Genomic DNA, 16,600 nt, shown 5'->3' with positions numbered 1-16,600 from the left:
GGTCAATTTCATCCAGCATGCACTTTAAAGGTCTTAAAATTCTATTTACGGTTTTGGCAAAATATTTCAATACTAAATCAAGCCTTTCTCTAGGCTTTCAGAGAAGTTTGAATGTCAAGAAGAGTTGAGAAATGGAACATAAAAATTTTCTAAGAGATGCAGAGTTTGAAGCTAGAAATAATGTGAGGAACAAAATGTTTGATGACCCAATACTTCCGTTGATTACATGTTAGGAACTTAAAAAGAATTTGTTGTTCATAAGAATTCTGAAGATGCTAAATATTTAAAATCTGCTAAAACTCAAATTCACAACAGTCCCAAAGATCGTACATGCATCACAATAACCTGTTGCAGGAATTAGCAGTTCATTCTCACAAATTCACACGAATCCGATTGAAAGCTTTGATGAAGAAATTGGCGATAGTCGACACATGTCGTTTGAAAGGTACGTGGAAAAGGATTGATGGCGAACTATTAATCAAATCCTTTTGTGTGGCACGAGCAACGATAAATGGAGAATTCAGACTTTTAGCAGAAGAAACATAGTATTAACCTCAGTCCTCGACTATGGATCAGCTTGTGATTGAAGAAGTACCAGTCAAGTCCAAATGTTAGAGGTCTACGTGCGTATTTGGTGTGAAAGTGATAGGTTTCTGTAGCTGTGAAACATAGACCATCTTGGATTTAATAATCATGCAGATGTTTCCATGCGACTCAATCTTTTCTCGAGCGGGAGTGAAAGAAAAATATTTTTTCCTCCATGAGATAATTTTTTCGTCCAAAAAGGGAAAAAAAGAAGGAGATTAGGAGATATTGAAAATAAGGGATTAAAGCATTAAAGATCGCTTCTTTTCTTTTTGAACCGAATATGGTTCTTTGAATAGGAAATTTTTCTTACGGAAGAACACAGTTTAATCACGTTATGGTGATTCTTGAGTCCATGCTTAGTTCATTATGCAGCAGCCAGAACCTTGTAGATCTTTTAATGCAACCCTAGCAAGTTTTTTGCAGGTGACAATTTTCACGCGGACCCGCTTTCCCGTTATCGATTCTTTTAGTCATGTTTTGTTCATACATGATAGAACATCCGTGCCGGTCATAACGTTATTTGCTTTAGTTCATTGGGAATCTGTTGAGCAATTGAGTCGGGGCTCGGTACTCGATCTAGAATTACCCGTAGCTATAGCAACTTCGGCAAGCCCAAGAGACTGGATCATATAGTGCACAGGATTTGAGATTGGTATAAGAAGTGTGAAGGGATTTTGTAAGTGAAGTTAATTTAGCATCTGACGGAGGCAACGCTAAACTATGCGACGCGTTTGGGTCGAACAATGTAATCGACCTTATTGTAACCAAGCTCTGCAAGCAACCTATTGCAATCCATACTCACAACTTAAATTTCACTTTGAACCTAGACAGGCCTTTTGCAAGCTTGATTTATGTCTGAAACTCAGCGGCACGAGTTGGGTTAGACCGCTGTCATTTCTTTTAGCTGAACCAAAACATTGAAATCTTAAAGTTTGTCATTGGTGTCGCACAACATGTTGTACACCGTTGGGGCTCACTCAATGGAATGCAGAGTTTCATTCTCACAAGTCTTCTCACAAACACTGCTCGTCGGCGCCATTGGGTTGTGCTATGGCCATCTCGGGTCTTAGTCTAGCCTCTTTCTAGGGCACCGGCCCTCAAATCCATGACTAGACACCACTGCTCATCATATGAGTTGGTTCGAGGGCAAAAGGTTTTTAGTTATCGATTCAGCCTGCCGTGCTGTCCTATGTCGAGCGGTGAGACACCGGCAATGTGCTTATTCAAATGGAGAGCCCGATGCCTCTTGACAACTCCTTCCAACCAAGAGCATGGACATACAACTCAAAAAGGCTTGTAGAAACTCAAAGTTCCTTCATGCTATTTTGTCACCGGAGATTGCAAAATGAGCGATTGCAAAGTCGAGGTCAAGCAATCCGATGGTGTTTACTGTTGAAAAGCAGGTAAAGAACATAAAGAACACACAATATAACGAGGTTTGATAATATGCCTACGTCCTCGGTCAAACACCTCACCCTCCTCTCCCTCTTCCTTTTTTTTTTCTTTTTTTCTTCTTATTTCATCAAGTATGTACAGACAAATATATATACAATCATAAGGACTTCTTCTACAAATCAGGCTTCTATAAAATAGGAAAATAGAATCCTCTACAAATCAAGAGGAAAAATAAAATTTCCTACAAATTAGAGAATTCCGACTCACGCCAACACGCTTGAGATCAAGTGTGAACTTGAGTGCTCAAGTTAATTAAACACTCCATAAAAAAAAAAAAACACTTTGGAACCGCAGTTAATGTGATTTCTTGTGAAAGGTCGTCATCATTCATGATAATTCAACCAGAACCCGGAAAACGGGCAAAAAGTTGCCTAAAGCCCGGCACTATCATGAACCAAAAGAGCTAACCCGGAAAAACTTTTGGGAAGCCAAAAGCTCCCGAAAGAAGAAGAAATTTTAAGTCCTTGGACGACTCATTGCCTTCTCGCCAATCCCGCTCTTCCTACAAAACACAGCGACGACATGGATCATGCGAAATGCCGATGACAGCATCATTTTGAGGTCTCTTTGGACTATGATGAAGAAGAAGAGAAAAAGGGAGAAAGTATATATGGGGCATTCATAAAGAGAAATAGTTATATCAAAGTGGGTGCTTTTGATAGGCAACTTTGTAGTGAATGTGCGTCAGAAAGAGAGAGAGAGAATGAAGATAGGTCATCCCGTTGGAAGGTGGGGCTTTTGCGGTGGCGGTGGAAAGAGGCGGTGCTACCTCGGTTTAGTGGCGGCTCTTGGCGCGAGTGTATAATTGGAGAGAAAAGCTGTGATCATCGAAGCGACCAAGAAATTACAGATTGTTACCTTAATTTTAGACCTACTCCTATTTAATATGGGACTTCGATTCCTTGACTTGCGTGTGATGTGATTTCCGAAGTAAAAACTCTTTCGACCATCCTTTATTCATAAAGGGAAATGATTCCCCGACAATACCGTCAAGAAGGGTATAATCTCAACTGCAGATCTACACACCATTACCTCGTGTTTTGCATAAAGCACTCATTAATTAAGAGATAGTATGGTAAGAAATAATCGACAACACTGTCAGGCTAGCGACTTCCATCCGTAAAATGTATATGTTTCTTGCATATTGGCAGGAAACCATATCTCTTTTTTTTTTTTTAATACTAGAAATAAACTTTTAATTTCAAATAGAACATTAACATTACAAATCGGATGCAGTACCTATGTTAAAACGATAAGTACAAAGAAATTCTAGAGTGATACAATATTTCTAACTCTAGACGGGAGAAGGTGGAAAAACAAATGATGTGGTTCCTATTTGATCAAAGGTTCAATTTGCAAGCACATGAGCAGCTTCATCGTTGGGTCTACAGGTCCAGGCCAAAACTTCTAACCTGGATTGTGTTGAAGTAGAAGGCGAGAATCTACAACAAAAGATCGAATACCATAAGGGCAAAGACCTTTCGTTGGATGGCATCAATTAAGACCTTGCAATCGCTCTTCGAATGCCGAGGGGCTGAGCATAATTGCAGGCAAGAAGGAGAGTTGCTGCTTCTACTTCTACTTCCATCAACTAGTTCCAACGTCCTCTTCTTGTCCAAGCTCGGACTACTGAGCCGCTAGGCGATCTTTTGTAATAATTCCTATGGCTCCTTTGCTCTCTTTCCACGCACCATCTAAGTTAAATTTCAGCCCTTGATCTAACAGCGGGAGCCAGGAGTTTATCCCTTCCCCAAGCTAATCTCCTCCTGAACTTGTCTAACTGTTTTTTATCTTCCCCAAACTTGTTCAAAGAATTCATGTACTCCTTGTAAAATCGACTAAATTACCTGGGAAAAATTTGGAATAGCATGATATTTTGATATGGTATTCCTATAACACCACATCCTAGTACATACAATCGCCCGCATGAAGGGTGAAGAGTTTGCAATCAAAGCCCAATCTTCGTGCAATCCGCCCTGGTTCAAGGATGTGGTTTTGTCATTTCCTCCGGCGATGTGAAGTTTCAAAGAGGAGAGAACAGGACTAGTCCAAAAATCTGGGCCAAAGGGGATGCTCTGAATAGATTGACTGCAATTTCTTCTAGATTTCAACACGACAGGCAATAGCCTACCAAGGTTTACTCTACAAGGCAAGACATTAGCCCTTGTCCTTCAACACATCATCTTGTGCCTGTCATGAACTCTAGCTTTCCAATTTTTGGGTCCAAATTTCAAAGTTGGGATCATTCTCTGTATGCGGCTTGATGAGCCTATAAACGGATTTAACCGTAAAATTTATATCAATAGGGGGCTGCCAGATCGTTTTATCCGCCCAAATGGAGGTTGGAACCTGAATCTAAAGAATGGCTTGGACTGAGGTAGGGCAAAACCCCAGAGTTAGACTGTTAAAATCCCAAGTTTTTGTCCTCGGGATAGAGAAGCTCACTATTTTTCTTTGCTTTAAAATGGGATCAAGATCAATAAAAGAAGGTAGATGCTTTAGTTTGTGTGGAATCCAAGGGTGATTACCAACCTCAATTAACTAACCATCCCCACATGATAAAGAGTTCCTGGTGTCCATGATTGCTTTCCATATCTGAGATGTTGATGCCTTAACCTCATGGTTCCAAAAATTGGATCTCTTGACATATTTTCCCTTAAGGACTTGGACCCATAATTTGCCTCTATCTTGTATCAGTCCTCAACCGAGTTTGAGGATCAAATCATCCTTAAAATCCCTGGTTTGCCTAAAACCTAGACCACCACTTTTCCAATTTCTACACAAGGAGACCCAACATTTAGGTGTGAAGAACTTGTCTTCTCCACTGGGACACCCCATAAGAATTTCCTTGTAGCTGCATCGATCCTGTCACAAGTGATTCTTTCCAATCTATTAGATTGCATAGCAGAGATCGAAGTACTCTGAACAACCAATCGGATGTATATTATTCTACCCGCCCAAGATAAGGTCTTCCTTTTCCAGGGACTAAGTTTGTTATCAACCCTCTGTAAAAGAAATTGGTATCTTGCCCCGCCATTTACGGGTTTGAAGAGAGGGTTACAAAGGTACAATGCATCAGGATCTAGCTTCCTTATGTGGATTTCATCTGTGCAGAATTTCTTCATGCCTATGGAAGTGTTTTTGGAGACAAAAACAGAATTTTTTGACGATTCAATCTCTGACCTGACCAAGAGCATTAAATTTCAGTGCATCAACGCTCTCACATGTCTCTTTGTGGCTTGAACAAATAACAAGTCATTGACGTACATAAGGTGTGCTATAAAGATGAACTGTCCTGTCCTGTCCTGCTCTTCTCCTTGTGATCATCTTCAAATCCACTACCCAATTGAGTGTCCGAGAGACAAGTCCAGCATGAATGACAAACGGGTATGGTGAGATAGAATCACCTCGTGGGAGACCCTTTTGATGTGTAGAACCTCCGGTCGGCCTATGTTTGATGTGAAGAGAGTATAATGAACTGTCAAAATAAACTGGTTTATGAGTCTAGTGAACCGAAAATCCCACGTTGCGGAGTATGGTATCAAGAATATTCTAATCAACTCTATCATAAGCTTTTGGACATACCAACCTTGACTCCCACAATTGTCTCCCCTTTTGTTTCTTTCTAATGGAGTCTGTCATTTCTCGTGCCATTACTGAAATTCTCCTCTATTCTTCTTCTACCCGGGGCAGAAGCCGATTGTTGAGGTGAAATTATTTGGCCGAGAAATCCTTTCAGTCTATTACCTAACGACTTAGGAATAAGTTTTAGTTCGCATCACACAGACTTATGGGACAAAATTGAGTAAAAGTATGTGCGTTATGCGTTTTTGAGAGAAGTACTATGGAAGTATAACTGAGGAGGTGGGGCATCCGACCTGTGCGGAAGGACTACTGTTGTGGCTTTCGTTGTCCATTGCTCCTTCTCAAGAGTATCATCCTATTGTCCATTCCTTTGGGTGCTTAGATCGACTATGTATTCTTATCCATTTTCTCTGTAGGAAACTTCCGGCGCAAGTATCATCTTATTGTCCATTACTCCTCCTCAATTCCTGTGGATAATACCGCGGGATGATTGGCAGTCATTTGGAATGATCCTGTAGTCGTTTCCATTTCCTTTGTAGGAGAACGATGTCTACTAGGCAAGCGGCCAGAAAGTTAAATCATCTACAGATCATGGAGTACTTATAGTGGTTCCGAAGTGATAGGGCGATCCAAACAAAATTTCAGGGGCTTACCTGACAAAACGGAAATTTGAGGGGGGTAAAAGTAAAACCGGGTCAAAGTTAAAGGGCCATCTCTAATTTTACTTATTCTGCTGTGGACACTTGTCATGAAACCAAGTTTCTAAGAAGAAAGGGAGTCTACACAGATGGTGGACCCTGATGATCCACTCGCCAAATCGAAAGCAGAGGTTCTCTCTGTTTCTCGCCCTCTTTTGGGTGCTTAATCTCAATGCCCAGTGTGCTCACTCTACAGATTCGGATTGCAGATGCCGATCACATCGGGAACACTTTATCTCATGCTCTAGCTTCCAATAGTCGGTGATAAGGATTTAAGGTTGGATCAGTGGCGTTGGTTGGATTCCATGTGTCCCTAGTGGCGCATTACCATCATGATATCCCACCACCCCCACCCACCACACACCCCGCCCCACCCCTCCCCCCCCACAATAAGAAGGTTGATACTTTGAGCTCGCCGGGAGGATCCGGCGAGCTGAAGGTTTGCCATAACAGTCATTGGACACCATTTGACTGATTTGGTAATTCTGTAGCGACCCGCCTTGAAGTTACTGCGTGTCTTTCTCTCCTTTTTCCAGAATGGAAGGCTCGAGGAAATCTCAAAGTTTCTTGATCTGAAGGGACAGTGTTCCAAGGAAAGATGAAAAAAAAAAAAAAAAGGATATCGGGGGGACACCATGGCGAAAGACGAAAGCTTTTCTCTGGAGGGTCGATTTCAGATACTAGACATTACTTCAATGGATAGAACAGTGAGGATCGAGTTCAGATGCCCGTGTAAGGACATTTTAGAACATGGCAAGTCGTTTGGAGTCTTGCTACTTCAGTTGTCATGTAGCATCAAGTTCCCTAAAACAGCTGTAGTTGCTGGCCTATGACAAGCAGCATTACGTTGGTTCCAGACAAAATAAAGGTTTGCTCTCACATGTGTAGCTCGGAAGCTCGTGTTGTGCTTCAACATGAAGATGCAAAACCAAGTGCCCGGACAAAACATGCATACTGGGTCACATGCAGGTTGGCCAATAAGACATTCTTAGCTGCAATAATTGGCAGAGAAACAACAATCTGCTAACCGTTTGTCCCTCTCACATGCATCAGAAGACCATCGGGCAGATCCCTATCTTGGCGCAATCCTCGAACAAGGATGTCGAGACTATAACCACCCTAATCATGCAGCATCATCAGTAGCATCCCTCTTATGCATACTCGAGCTTCTCAAAATAATTCTTTTTCCAGTGTGAGCATACAACATGTTTAACCTAGTGAAGCAGGGCTCAATGGACAATAAGATGATACTCTTGCACCAGTGTAAAATTGGTATGAATAGCAGTGAAAATAATGGCCAAGAGAGCAATTGATGTGATCAAGTTTGCAAACTCAAATTGCTCTTCATCTTCTGGGATCAGCTCAACAGAATTCCATCAAACAGTTTTTCAAACCATCAACATCACCTTAGGTTAAACCTCTTTTCCTGCTATTCCTTCAGATTACTGATTATAGTTCTTGCATGTTACAGAACACCAAATAGGAACAACAATACTAAAGAAATACATTTATTCCATCTCTGCAACTAGTTGTCTATGTTCTCTAAGGCAATTTGCCTTTCTTCCTTTTTTGTTCTTGTTCATATTTTGTTTTGTCATTCTCGTTCTTTGCGTACACCTGGTCACAATAGTGTCTTCAAGCATGAATACAAAAGAATGAATTTTACCGACAAAGCTGAAACTGAAAGAAGATGGCCTATAAAGCTTGTAACAAATGTTGGAATTGGAGCAGCAATAGAATCAATCATCCTATTCACAGATATATTTAACATTGCAAATTATGTGTCCAAGGGCGTCCTCTGTACATCACTTGAGACTGATCCCTCAAATAATTAGGGGGAATTACACAGGACTTGTACTACAATTGTAAGAACCATGGACATCTGTTAGGGAAAGTTGATGCAGGTGGATATTTTACCTTTGGAATGAAGAAACTCTATATCTACTTGGACATGCTAGTCATCCAAAATTTATTCAGCACCCATCCACAAAAAATGTCTTAGATTTGCCGCATCTTTAGTCTGATGAGATTCTCCTCATGTTTTTTGGTTACAAAGCAATAAATAAGGAAAAAGGTCCAGAATAGAGAGCAATAGACGAAGCAATTGGAAAAATATCTGAATCTGAAGTCCAGAAAAGGTTTAGTGGCTGCATAATCCAATATGTAGTACCACAACAGAGAGGTAACTCAGCTGGAGAATAATGTTACAAAGAGATCAAATTCGGAAATAAGAAGCTGCACCACTGTACAAAAAAAGATGCCAGTGGATTGTAGTTTGACAGCTGTTTTCTTGTCCAGTTACAGTCCTGAAACCAGTTTTCTTTAAAGAGAAAAGATGCTAAGACGAAAATCTACACGAGAGATATACTCTCACGATCACTCCTCCAAAAAACCTTTGTCTGCTTATGGACCTTTCAAATCGAAAGGAAGAGGGGCAGATCCCCGAAAACAATGTTCGATTGCATGTGTTAAGCATATAGCTAGCGTCTCAAAACTCAAACTCAAGTCCGAAGAGAGTTTTCACCTGAGCATAAGAATGTGAACACGAGTCACTCGATAGAGATCTCACATGGCATTACAGAGCTCACCATAATACCTATCTAAGTCCTCTAAAGATCATACAGCGCCGATAACTCACGAACACAATTTCAAAAATTCGTGTATCAATTACGGAAAATGGGGAAAAGATATTGCAAGGGATGAGCTAATTTGGAGAATACTGAGACTGGACAGAGATTCTTATTTTGATTTCCTCTGCTAGGGAGGCATGTGTCTTTAATGAAATGCTTATACTATAAGAAGATACCTCAAGGTATCGATCATGATTATACCGATTACTCAACAAATTGAACAAACAAAATTAACTTTTGCAGAGCCTTTTCACCTGAAATAATCTCACTCGGTGCTCCAGTCTCCCATTATCTTTTCCTTGGTGGGACACTGGTTATTATGGAGTTGGCACCTGAACTACTTTTGCTCTCAATCACCTGCCATCATTCTTTAGACTGGAGCTGGGCCATGTAACATGCACACTCCGCACTATTCGAAGGAAAAAGCAAGCAGCAAGCACACTGACTGAATTATAAGTGTAGGACCTCCTAAAACCGAACTCGCCGTATCAGATATACAGTGGAACAGGGGATTCGAGCGATCCTGGAGCTGGGCTATGTCACATCTTTGATGATCACATTCTCTCCAAACACTTAAAGAACTTCCCTTGCAAAATGCCCCTGATCAAGTCGATATCGCAGCTTCCCCGATTGACTCTGCTTATGAAAAGAAATAAGAAAACAGAGTTTCAATAAAAATGGACCAAACAATAGTAAATGCTGCTGCTTTAAACGTGGAAGACACTCGGCTAATCAGAACTCCGACCCACACGACAAATAATCATAGCTTAAATGGATTCAAACATCACTTTAAGTAATAAGTTGTCCAGCTTTCATGAAGGCCAAGAAAGATGAAAATAAAAAGAATTCCCTACTACCCGCTGATAATATTTGAAGGGGAAAAAAGCGAGAAATTTGCAAGCAATAGTTTTGAGATTAGAAGAAAACTCATAATTGAGCTCAGCTGAGCTCGGTACTGCTCAGACAACACTTGAAAGAAGCCTGGCGGAGAAATTTCACAGGACAACCTTTCCCCAAATCCACATTCCACACTTGCTAAAAACACAAATTTCGGCTCATACGAGCTTCATACGTAGAAAAAAGCGAAAAAAAAAAAAATTAGACAAATCACAGAGACACCCCGCATTTGGTGGAAGAAAGCAGCTGGAGCGCAAAGTCCTAAAAGTAGGAAGATGTCAATTGCGAAAATCGTTAAAACAAGCAGAGAAAGGTAAAACAGAGACCTTGGACAAGGCCTCGGCGATCAATTTCCCGTCGTGAAAGCCGCCCATCTCCTCCGCCCTAACCGCGGTGCAATCAGGCGGAGTCTCAAACAGTGACAGCGAGAACTGCTTGAAGACCACCCCGACGTCGAAGTATATGAGTCCGGAACTCGGGATGTCGACCCTGATCCCTTTCACGGGGAACCACAGGAACAGCTCTTGCGCGGAGATCCCCGAGAGGGCGCCGATCTGTCCGTAGCTCAGCGTCCCGGAGACGTTCCGGTCGTAGTGCAGCTCGCTTTCGAACTTGGCGTTGCAGGCCCGATCCAAGTAAACCTCGAACTGACCATCGGCGTCGATCCTGAAGTCCGTCACCCCCTTCGGGAGGAGGCCCATCGGGAGGCCGTGAGACTTGAGGATTTCGTAGATTGACGACGCCGACGACGAGGAGTGGTGTGAGGCCGCGAGGGACTGAAGGAACGAGAGTAGAAGCGTGAGGAGAACGAAGTGGAGCATGGCGTTTCGTGGGGTGATCGCCAGTCAGAGCATGAGGCGTCTCCCCCTGTAATGGCGGTCTTTGAGGTTTTTCAGGATTTTTGCGCAGACAGAGAGAGTGCGTGGAGTGAAGAAGGAGACAGTGATGACAGCTTGAGTACAGGTCGGATCAAGAGACTTATCAATTATTGGTGGTGACTGGATGACTGGTGGGTGCGGGTCCCATTTCGGACAGCGAGAGAAAGCATGCTGTGTGTGTACTCGTGTGCAACGTGGAATGATGCCTTCGTCTTTTCTGCGGACCAAACAGAAAGCGCCACGTGGGCAGTCGCGGGGGAAGAAGTGGGGGTCTCGTTGTGATTTCGAGGGCGTTTGGGGGCTGTTTTCTGGAAGGTGGACGGTGACGTGGATGGAGGATAGGCACGCTGGCAGCTGGCTTATGCTGATGCAGGTACCGCGGAGTCGGACCGAGATGACGTGGACACCGAGAGGCGCGAGAAAGTCGTGAATTATTCTGAAAGTATTACGCTCGGTTCATTTGAAGAAAAATGTTCAGAAAAAAATTTCCTCAAAAGAAATATTTTACTCTTCCTTCAATAATTTCTGATCTCTGAAATTTTGGCCCCGATTAGCAAGGGGATTGAGAAACATCTTGTTTATAAATGAACGAAATTTTTTATCGAAAATATCCATGCACATATTTTTTTAGTAATAAAAATATTTTTATTTAATTAATTATTTCAAGCAATACGAATTATTATTTATAAAAAAATATTTTTTACGTCGTGTATTTTTTGCGAAAAAAAGGTTCTAAAACTGATCATCCTTGAAAATATTCAAGGAAGGTTTGCGTTTTTAATATTCCACGTCGGAAAATGAAATTAAGCGGAGAGAGAGAGAGAGAGAGAGAGAGAGAGACAGGGGGAGCGACAAAGCATGTGAGAGGTGGGGGGAAGTCGTGGCGTGATGATGGTTATGATTTTGTCTTGACACGAATAATTAAGGAAGACAATAATGCAGGTTCTTAATCGTCGCAAGCAAGGATGTGGTGTGATGCATTTTTGTTTAAATGTGTCCGTCCGTACGACCCCCCCGTTCATCGGATGGATTAGGTTACAAAGTCTGGCTCGACAACTTGCTTAATTGCATTCATTGGCAACAATACAAGGAGATTAATGCCCATATTGCCGATGTAGGATAATAATGTATTGCAATTCGGTCTCCTAGAGCCGAAAGTTCAATGGTGATTAGGCAACCGAGATCCGATTGCCGCACATTCGATGGATAATATGGGTGATCGGTTTCCGATCCGATCTTATCCAATATTCGAGAGCAAGATCGAAGGGACGCTTCCCCTCTACCGACCGATCCGATCCGATTCCAGGATGGTCCAAGAAAACCGATTGAGATCAAAATTCACATCTTGACATTATTCATGCAATTTGGTGTTTTTGTTTGTCACCAAGATTCATCGAGCTAAACATGCAGATCCGTGGCTCTGGCGGTTCTTTATTCATTAGCATCAACAAAACAAACAGAAAACATGGGCGAGGTACAAGCGGGGAATCCATCGATCACGATTTTCTTTTTCTCGAGCAAAAGAGGTCACGCGCTCAGTTTCTCTCACCTTTTTCACATTATAAATAAATAAATAATAATCGATTTAGTCAGACGGTCCAATTCCCAATTCGAATCGGCTCCTTTGGTCCGGTTCGGTCCGGGCCGAACATTGGTTTCATTTTTAGGAACCGGGAACCGGACCGAACAGGCTCCTTTGGTCCGGTCCGAGCAGTTCCCAGTTCGGTTGTCCGTCTTGTTCACCGCTAGTGGACACATGCGACTACACGTGTTGCTGATAGAGATGCCAATGGAAACGAAAGAGATACCAGTGTACAACCGTTAGGGTGTCCATACTCCGAGAAATGACAACCATTCTTTAGGGATGATCATGATTTCGGGGTAGAATTGAGAACCGGATTAATGAGAATCGATTCGGTTCCATGTTCTAGGGTAAATAAGATAGATTCGATGTTCCAAAAATTGAGAAACCGATACCAACAAGCGGGTCTCGGGTGGAAGCTAGAACAAGTCTTTGTATTTTCCTTGTGCTACGTCTTTGCACGCTATTGTGATATTCCATAGCATCCAATGACAAGTATGCTATCTTGAATCACTAGTTTAAGCTTTCATATTCGGTGATATTCATTATTGAGATTTTTACTTTGTTAATATTTCAAATTCTTTGTATGTCTAAATATGAGTCATGATTAGTAAATTATAGAAACAAATGTTGGTTACAATGGTGATAGTCCACTACAACCATTCAATTAAAAACATTAATGATAGACCTTGAAACCTATGATGGGGTAAGTTTCGGATATGTAATGTAGGTTTCAAGTTCGAAAAATTGGGGAACTGGTTTCAATGGATGGGTTTTATGTCCAAGTGAAATCTAAACCGACCTTGAAATCGCTCACATCTATGATTTTTCATTGAAATAAGCAAAGTGGGACTAGTGACGAATATGACACGAGCATTATGTTTTTTTTTTTTTTTTTTTTTTTTGTAAAAGTAAGATATTAATTGACTTTAACCAAAGCGCAATTATAAAAGAGGAAAGGGAGCCCGACACTACAAAAAAGGAGGTCTTGCACTCGTGATGACACTAGTCAATGTCATTAGGAGTGCAAGAGTGTCGTGGATCTAAAAGAGGAACACGAGCATTATGTTCGATTGTATTTGTCGCAATGTTTATTGTCTTTCGCTCATTTTCAAAATTAACCACCGAACTTTGCAATATGTTAAAAATTGAGGAATGCGTGTTATGAAATTTCAATAATTTATCAACCCACTTATATTTCGGGCTATATATGCGTTTCAAAAAATTGATAGCGATCCTGTCAAATTCTACCGAGTGTAACATACTTTTGATTATCATGCATGCAATTGAACATTCTATTTCTTTCATAATCAACCTTATTTTCACAAACTTATGTAACTCACATTGCTTTATTTTGGGGGGAGGGGTCAAGTCCCTCTACTCATTTCAAAATCATTTTAGGTTCCATTTATTACGCGAAAAATGAATGATTTGAAAAATATATTCTGAAAAATGATCGCTTGTATCGCTTGCATTAATTAGTTAATGAAATTAGTTTTCATTATCAACCACAATATATGGCTAAACATTTTTGTGGACAATGAAAATATTTTTTGCATTCATTCATTTTTATAAACGATGTAAGCCGTCGTTTTTGAAAAAATATGTTTCAAATCATTCATTATCAGTGAAAAACGAATGAGTTGAAAAAATATTTTTCTAAAATGATCACTTGTAATAATTAGGCAATGAAAATTATTTTCATTAGTGACTGTAGTTTATATTTGAATGTTTTCATAGAATATTGTTTGTTCATTTATTTTTTAAGCAATACAAAGGATGATTTTTAAAAAAATAATTTTAAAATTATTTAATTTTTGCGAAACAAACACATTATCGTGCTGGCAAGTTTCAGGCTAATGTTCCCTGGCATGACAGCAAGCACGTACGTCAGTGGTGGCGAATCCATTAGATCAACGACAATAATTCACTGGATTGCAATATTTCAGGAAATCAGAGCCAAGATCACCCACCGGCTGTACGAAGAAGATGGCTGTCTCGAACTCATCTCCATCGTTCGAGGCCCGATACGTTTGATGGTACAGGTTGAGCATTCGACCGATGACCGACGAACATGCATGTTCAGAGGGACAGACTAAGGTCGCCCCATGAGGCGAAAAGACAGCTGAAAATGGCCAGCACATCGGAATCCGAAGAGCATCTTGCGGTGCCAGGGTTCGACGGGACGTGAGTGGTGTCGCTGCGACGGGGCTTTGGTCGCCGACACGAGCATCGCGAGTGAGCTTCTGCTTAAGCGGGACGTTAAAGTGGTGGCCCCTAAAGGCAGATGCTTAAGTGGAGCATCTCGGAAGTTACGGGTGCCTGCGTAGAACAACATGTTTGGTGTCGATGAAATGGAGTTTTAGATGCCGATATGAGTAATGTGAGCAACGTATGAGAAGAAAAATTAGAAATGGAGTTTTAGACACGAAGGCCTATTCTCAGTATTTTTGCACATTTTCTTTTGGAATTTGATAAGCCGACAGTATAACATTAATAAATGTGCAATTTCAACCGTAGGTATTATAAATGTCAAAGAATATTTGGCAATCATGGTGGGACCCACCTCTGATATTATGCCTAATATTTCACCGTCATATTGTTATACTATCATATAAGTAAGACCTTTTTTCTTTTTCCCTGAACTAATGATAAGGTATCCGAGACATGATATTCCTATCTAGATTTAAGGCTCGCATGGCAACCATTTTTATTTTTCGATTCTGATTCTAGGAACAAAAAAGGATGAGAATCGTATTTGGCAACGCAAACAAATTTGATTTTGATTATGTTCCCAAAATCAGTTTTATAGAATCAGAATAAGTTTTAGAGCAAAATCTAGAACAAAAAAAAAGTTGGTTCCGAAAAAAAGAATCACAAAACAAAATAAAGTCTCACATATCTCATTTTTCTATTTCGGTTATCTCGTCACTTTTCTCTCAACCTAATAAAAATAAAATAAAATAAAATAAAATAATTTAAAAAAAATGGAAAATTTTAAAAAAATCACAAAAAAATAGAAAATCCCTAAAAATAGAATAAGCTTATATTAGGCTAGTTTGACCTCATTTTCATAAATTTGGGCCTAAATTTCCTAAATTTCACTCTTTTGCAAAAATGTCACAGAAGATGATGGCATCCAACATATGGATGATAACATATGTACTCGTAGCCGTGCGTCACAAAATGTAAACATTTGCACATGGAAGTGAAACTAAACACCCACTTGGATTTATGACAGAAGCTGCAAAATGATAGTGAAGGACTTGTACTTCGTATCAAGGAGGATAATTTTTTTTTGGTCGAGTGGATAATTTGATTATTTGGCTCCTATATTTGTATGTATTTTGGACAACGCAACATTTAAAGAAAAAAAATGAGTTCTCAATAAGGGAATTGTCCCATGCTTCAATTGAACTTTAAACGTAATGTATTAAAATTTGTGTTTCATTTATGACATGCTAAATATATATATATTTTAAATTATTTTAGTGTGCATTGGAAATTAGTCTTCAATTTAGGATGAAATTTTACAAAGTAATTACATAGTTTTTTTTTTTGTTGGAAACTACATAGTTATTTGACTTAAATGAAAAAAATTAGAAAGAGAAATAGTTTTTTAAAACAGAAATTTTGTACAGTTATTAAACGCGTTTTTATTCCAGGAACATAAATTTTGGGCGGTTATCAAACGCGTTTTGATTCTCTAAAACTCATCCAAGAACAGAATCAGAAAAAGTCTTTTTAATCAGAATCAATTTTCCGGAACAGAATGGTTACCACATGCAACCTTAGTGTCCGTGAATCGGACATAATCATAACCGTTGAATTCTATGGGAAAAAAATCCGACAAAAAAAAAAGAATTGTATCGTGCGAAACCCACATGGTGTCTATATGATCGACGAGGCTGACTCGCTACACGTGGGCCCCGATCTGAAGAAGATTTTCGGGCTACCGATCGCTGAAAGGTCCAAAGCTTGCCGAGTGTTTGTGTTCGTTTCGACGCTGGTTGGGCTTTTATCTTAGCCCAAAGGACCCGAGAGACGCTCGAGTTCGCCGGTCGTGAGATGAAATGGGTCTAGTGGGCTGGGCCCAATATCAGGCCCATATGTTGCTTCATCTTTGTATTCAGCGCAAACGCCCATGGCTTTGCCGGGTGGGTGGCGTACCGTGCACGTACAAGAACAGCGTGCGGCGGATCTTCGTATCTTCTCGTAGTTCTTCATGTTTCTTTTTTCAACGATTAACCCAACAATCTTTATGATCAATGGCTGAAAATTTACTCT

General features: G+C 40.5%; 1 protein-coding gene and 1 long non-coding RNA gene across 2 annotated transcripts; one reads left to right on the top strand and one right to left on the bottom strand.

Moving 5' to 3' along the window:
* The first annotated feature begins 7,928 nt into the window (after window positions 1-7,928).
* On the top strand, window positions 7,929-8,313 carry LOC125313599. Its single transcript, XR_007197258.1, has 2 exons — window positions 7,929-8,180; window positions 8,222-8,313. It is a non-coding gene; the product is annotated as an uncharacterized LOC125313599 (long non-coding RNA).
* Window positions 8,314-8,865: 552 nt separating this feature from the next.
* Window positions 8,866-10,779, bottom strand: LOC115753325. The gene is made up of 2 exons (XM_030691893.2): window positions 10,180-10,779; window positions 8,866-9,592 (listed from the first exon to the last, which is right to left on the bottom strand). Exons 1-2 carry the CDS (start codon window positions 10,672-10,674, stop codon window positions 9,530-9,532), a joined length of 558 nt encoding a protein of 185 aa, XP_030547753.1. The 5' UTR covers window positions 10,675-10,779; the 3' UTR covers window positions 8,866-9,529.
* Between the last annotated feature and the right edge of the window lie 5,821 nt (window positions 10,780-16,600).

Source organism: Rhodamnia argentea, chromosome 1 (genome assembly GCF_020921035.1).
Source record: "Rhodamnia argentea isolate NSW1041297 chromosome 1, ASM2092103v1, whole genome shotgun sequence".
Lineage (NCBI taxonomy): Eukaryota > Viridiplantae > Streptophyta > Magnoliopsida > Myrtales > Myrtaceae > Rhodamnia > Rhodamnia argentea.
This window is presented reverse-complemented; position numbering and strand designations above follow the sequence as displayed.

Coding starts and splice junctions, on each gene's coding strand:
- LOC115753325 (XM_030691893.2), bottom strand. CDS start 10,674: ATGCTCCACTTCGTTCTCCTCACGCTTCTACTCTCGTTCCTTCAGTCC. Junction 9,593..10,179: donor TCGCCGAGGCCTTGTCCAAG/GTCTCTGTTTTA, acceptor TTTCATAAGCAG/AGTCAATCGGGGAAGCTGCG.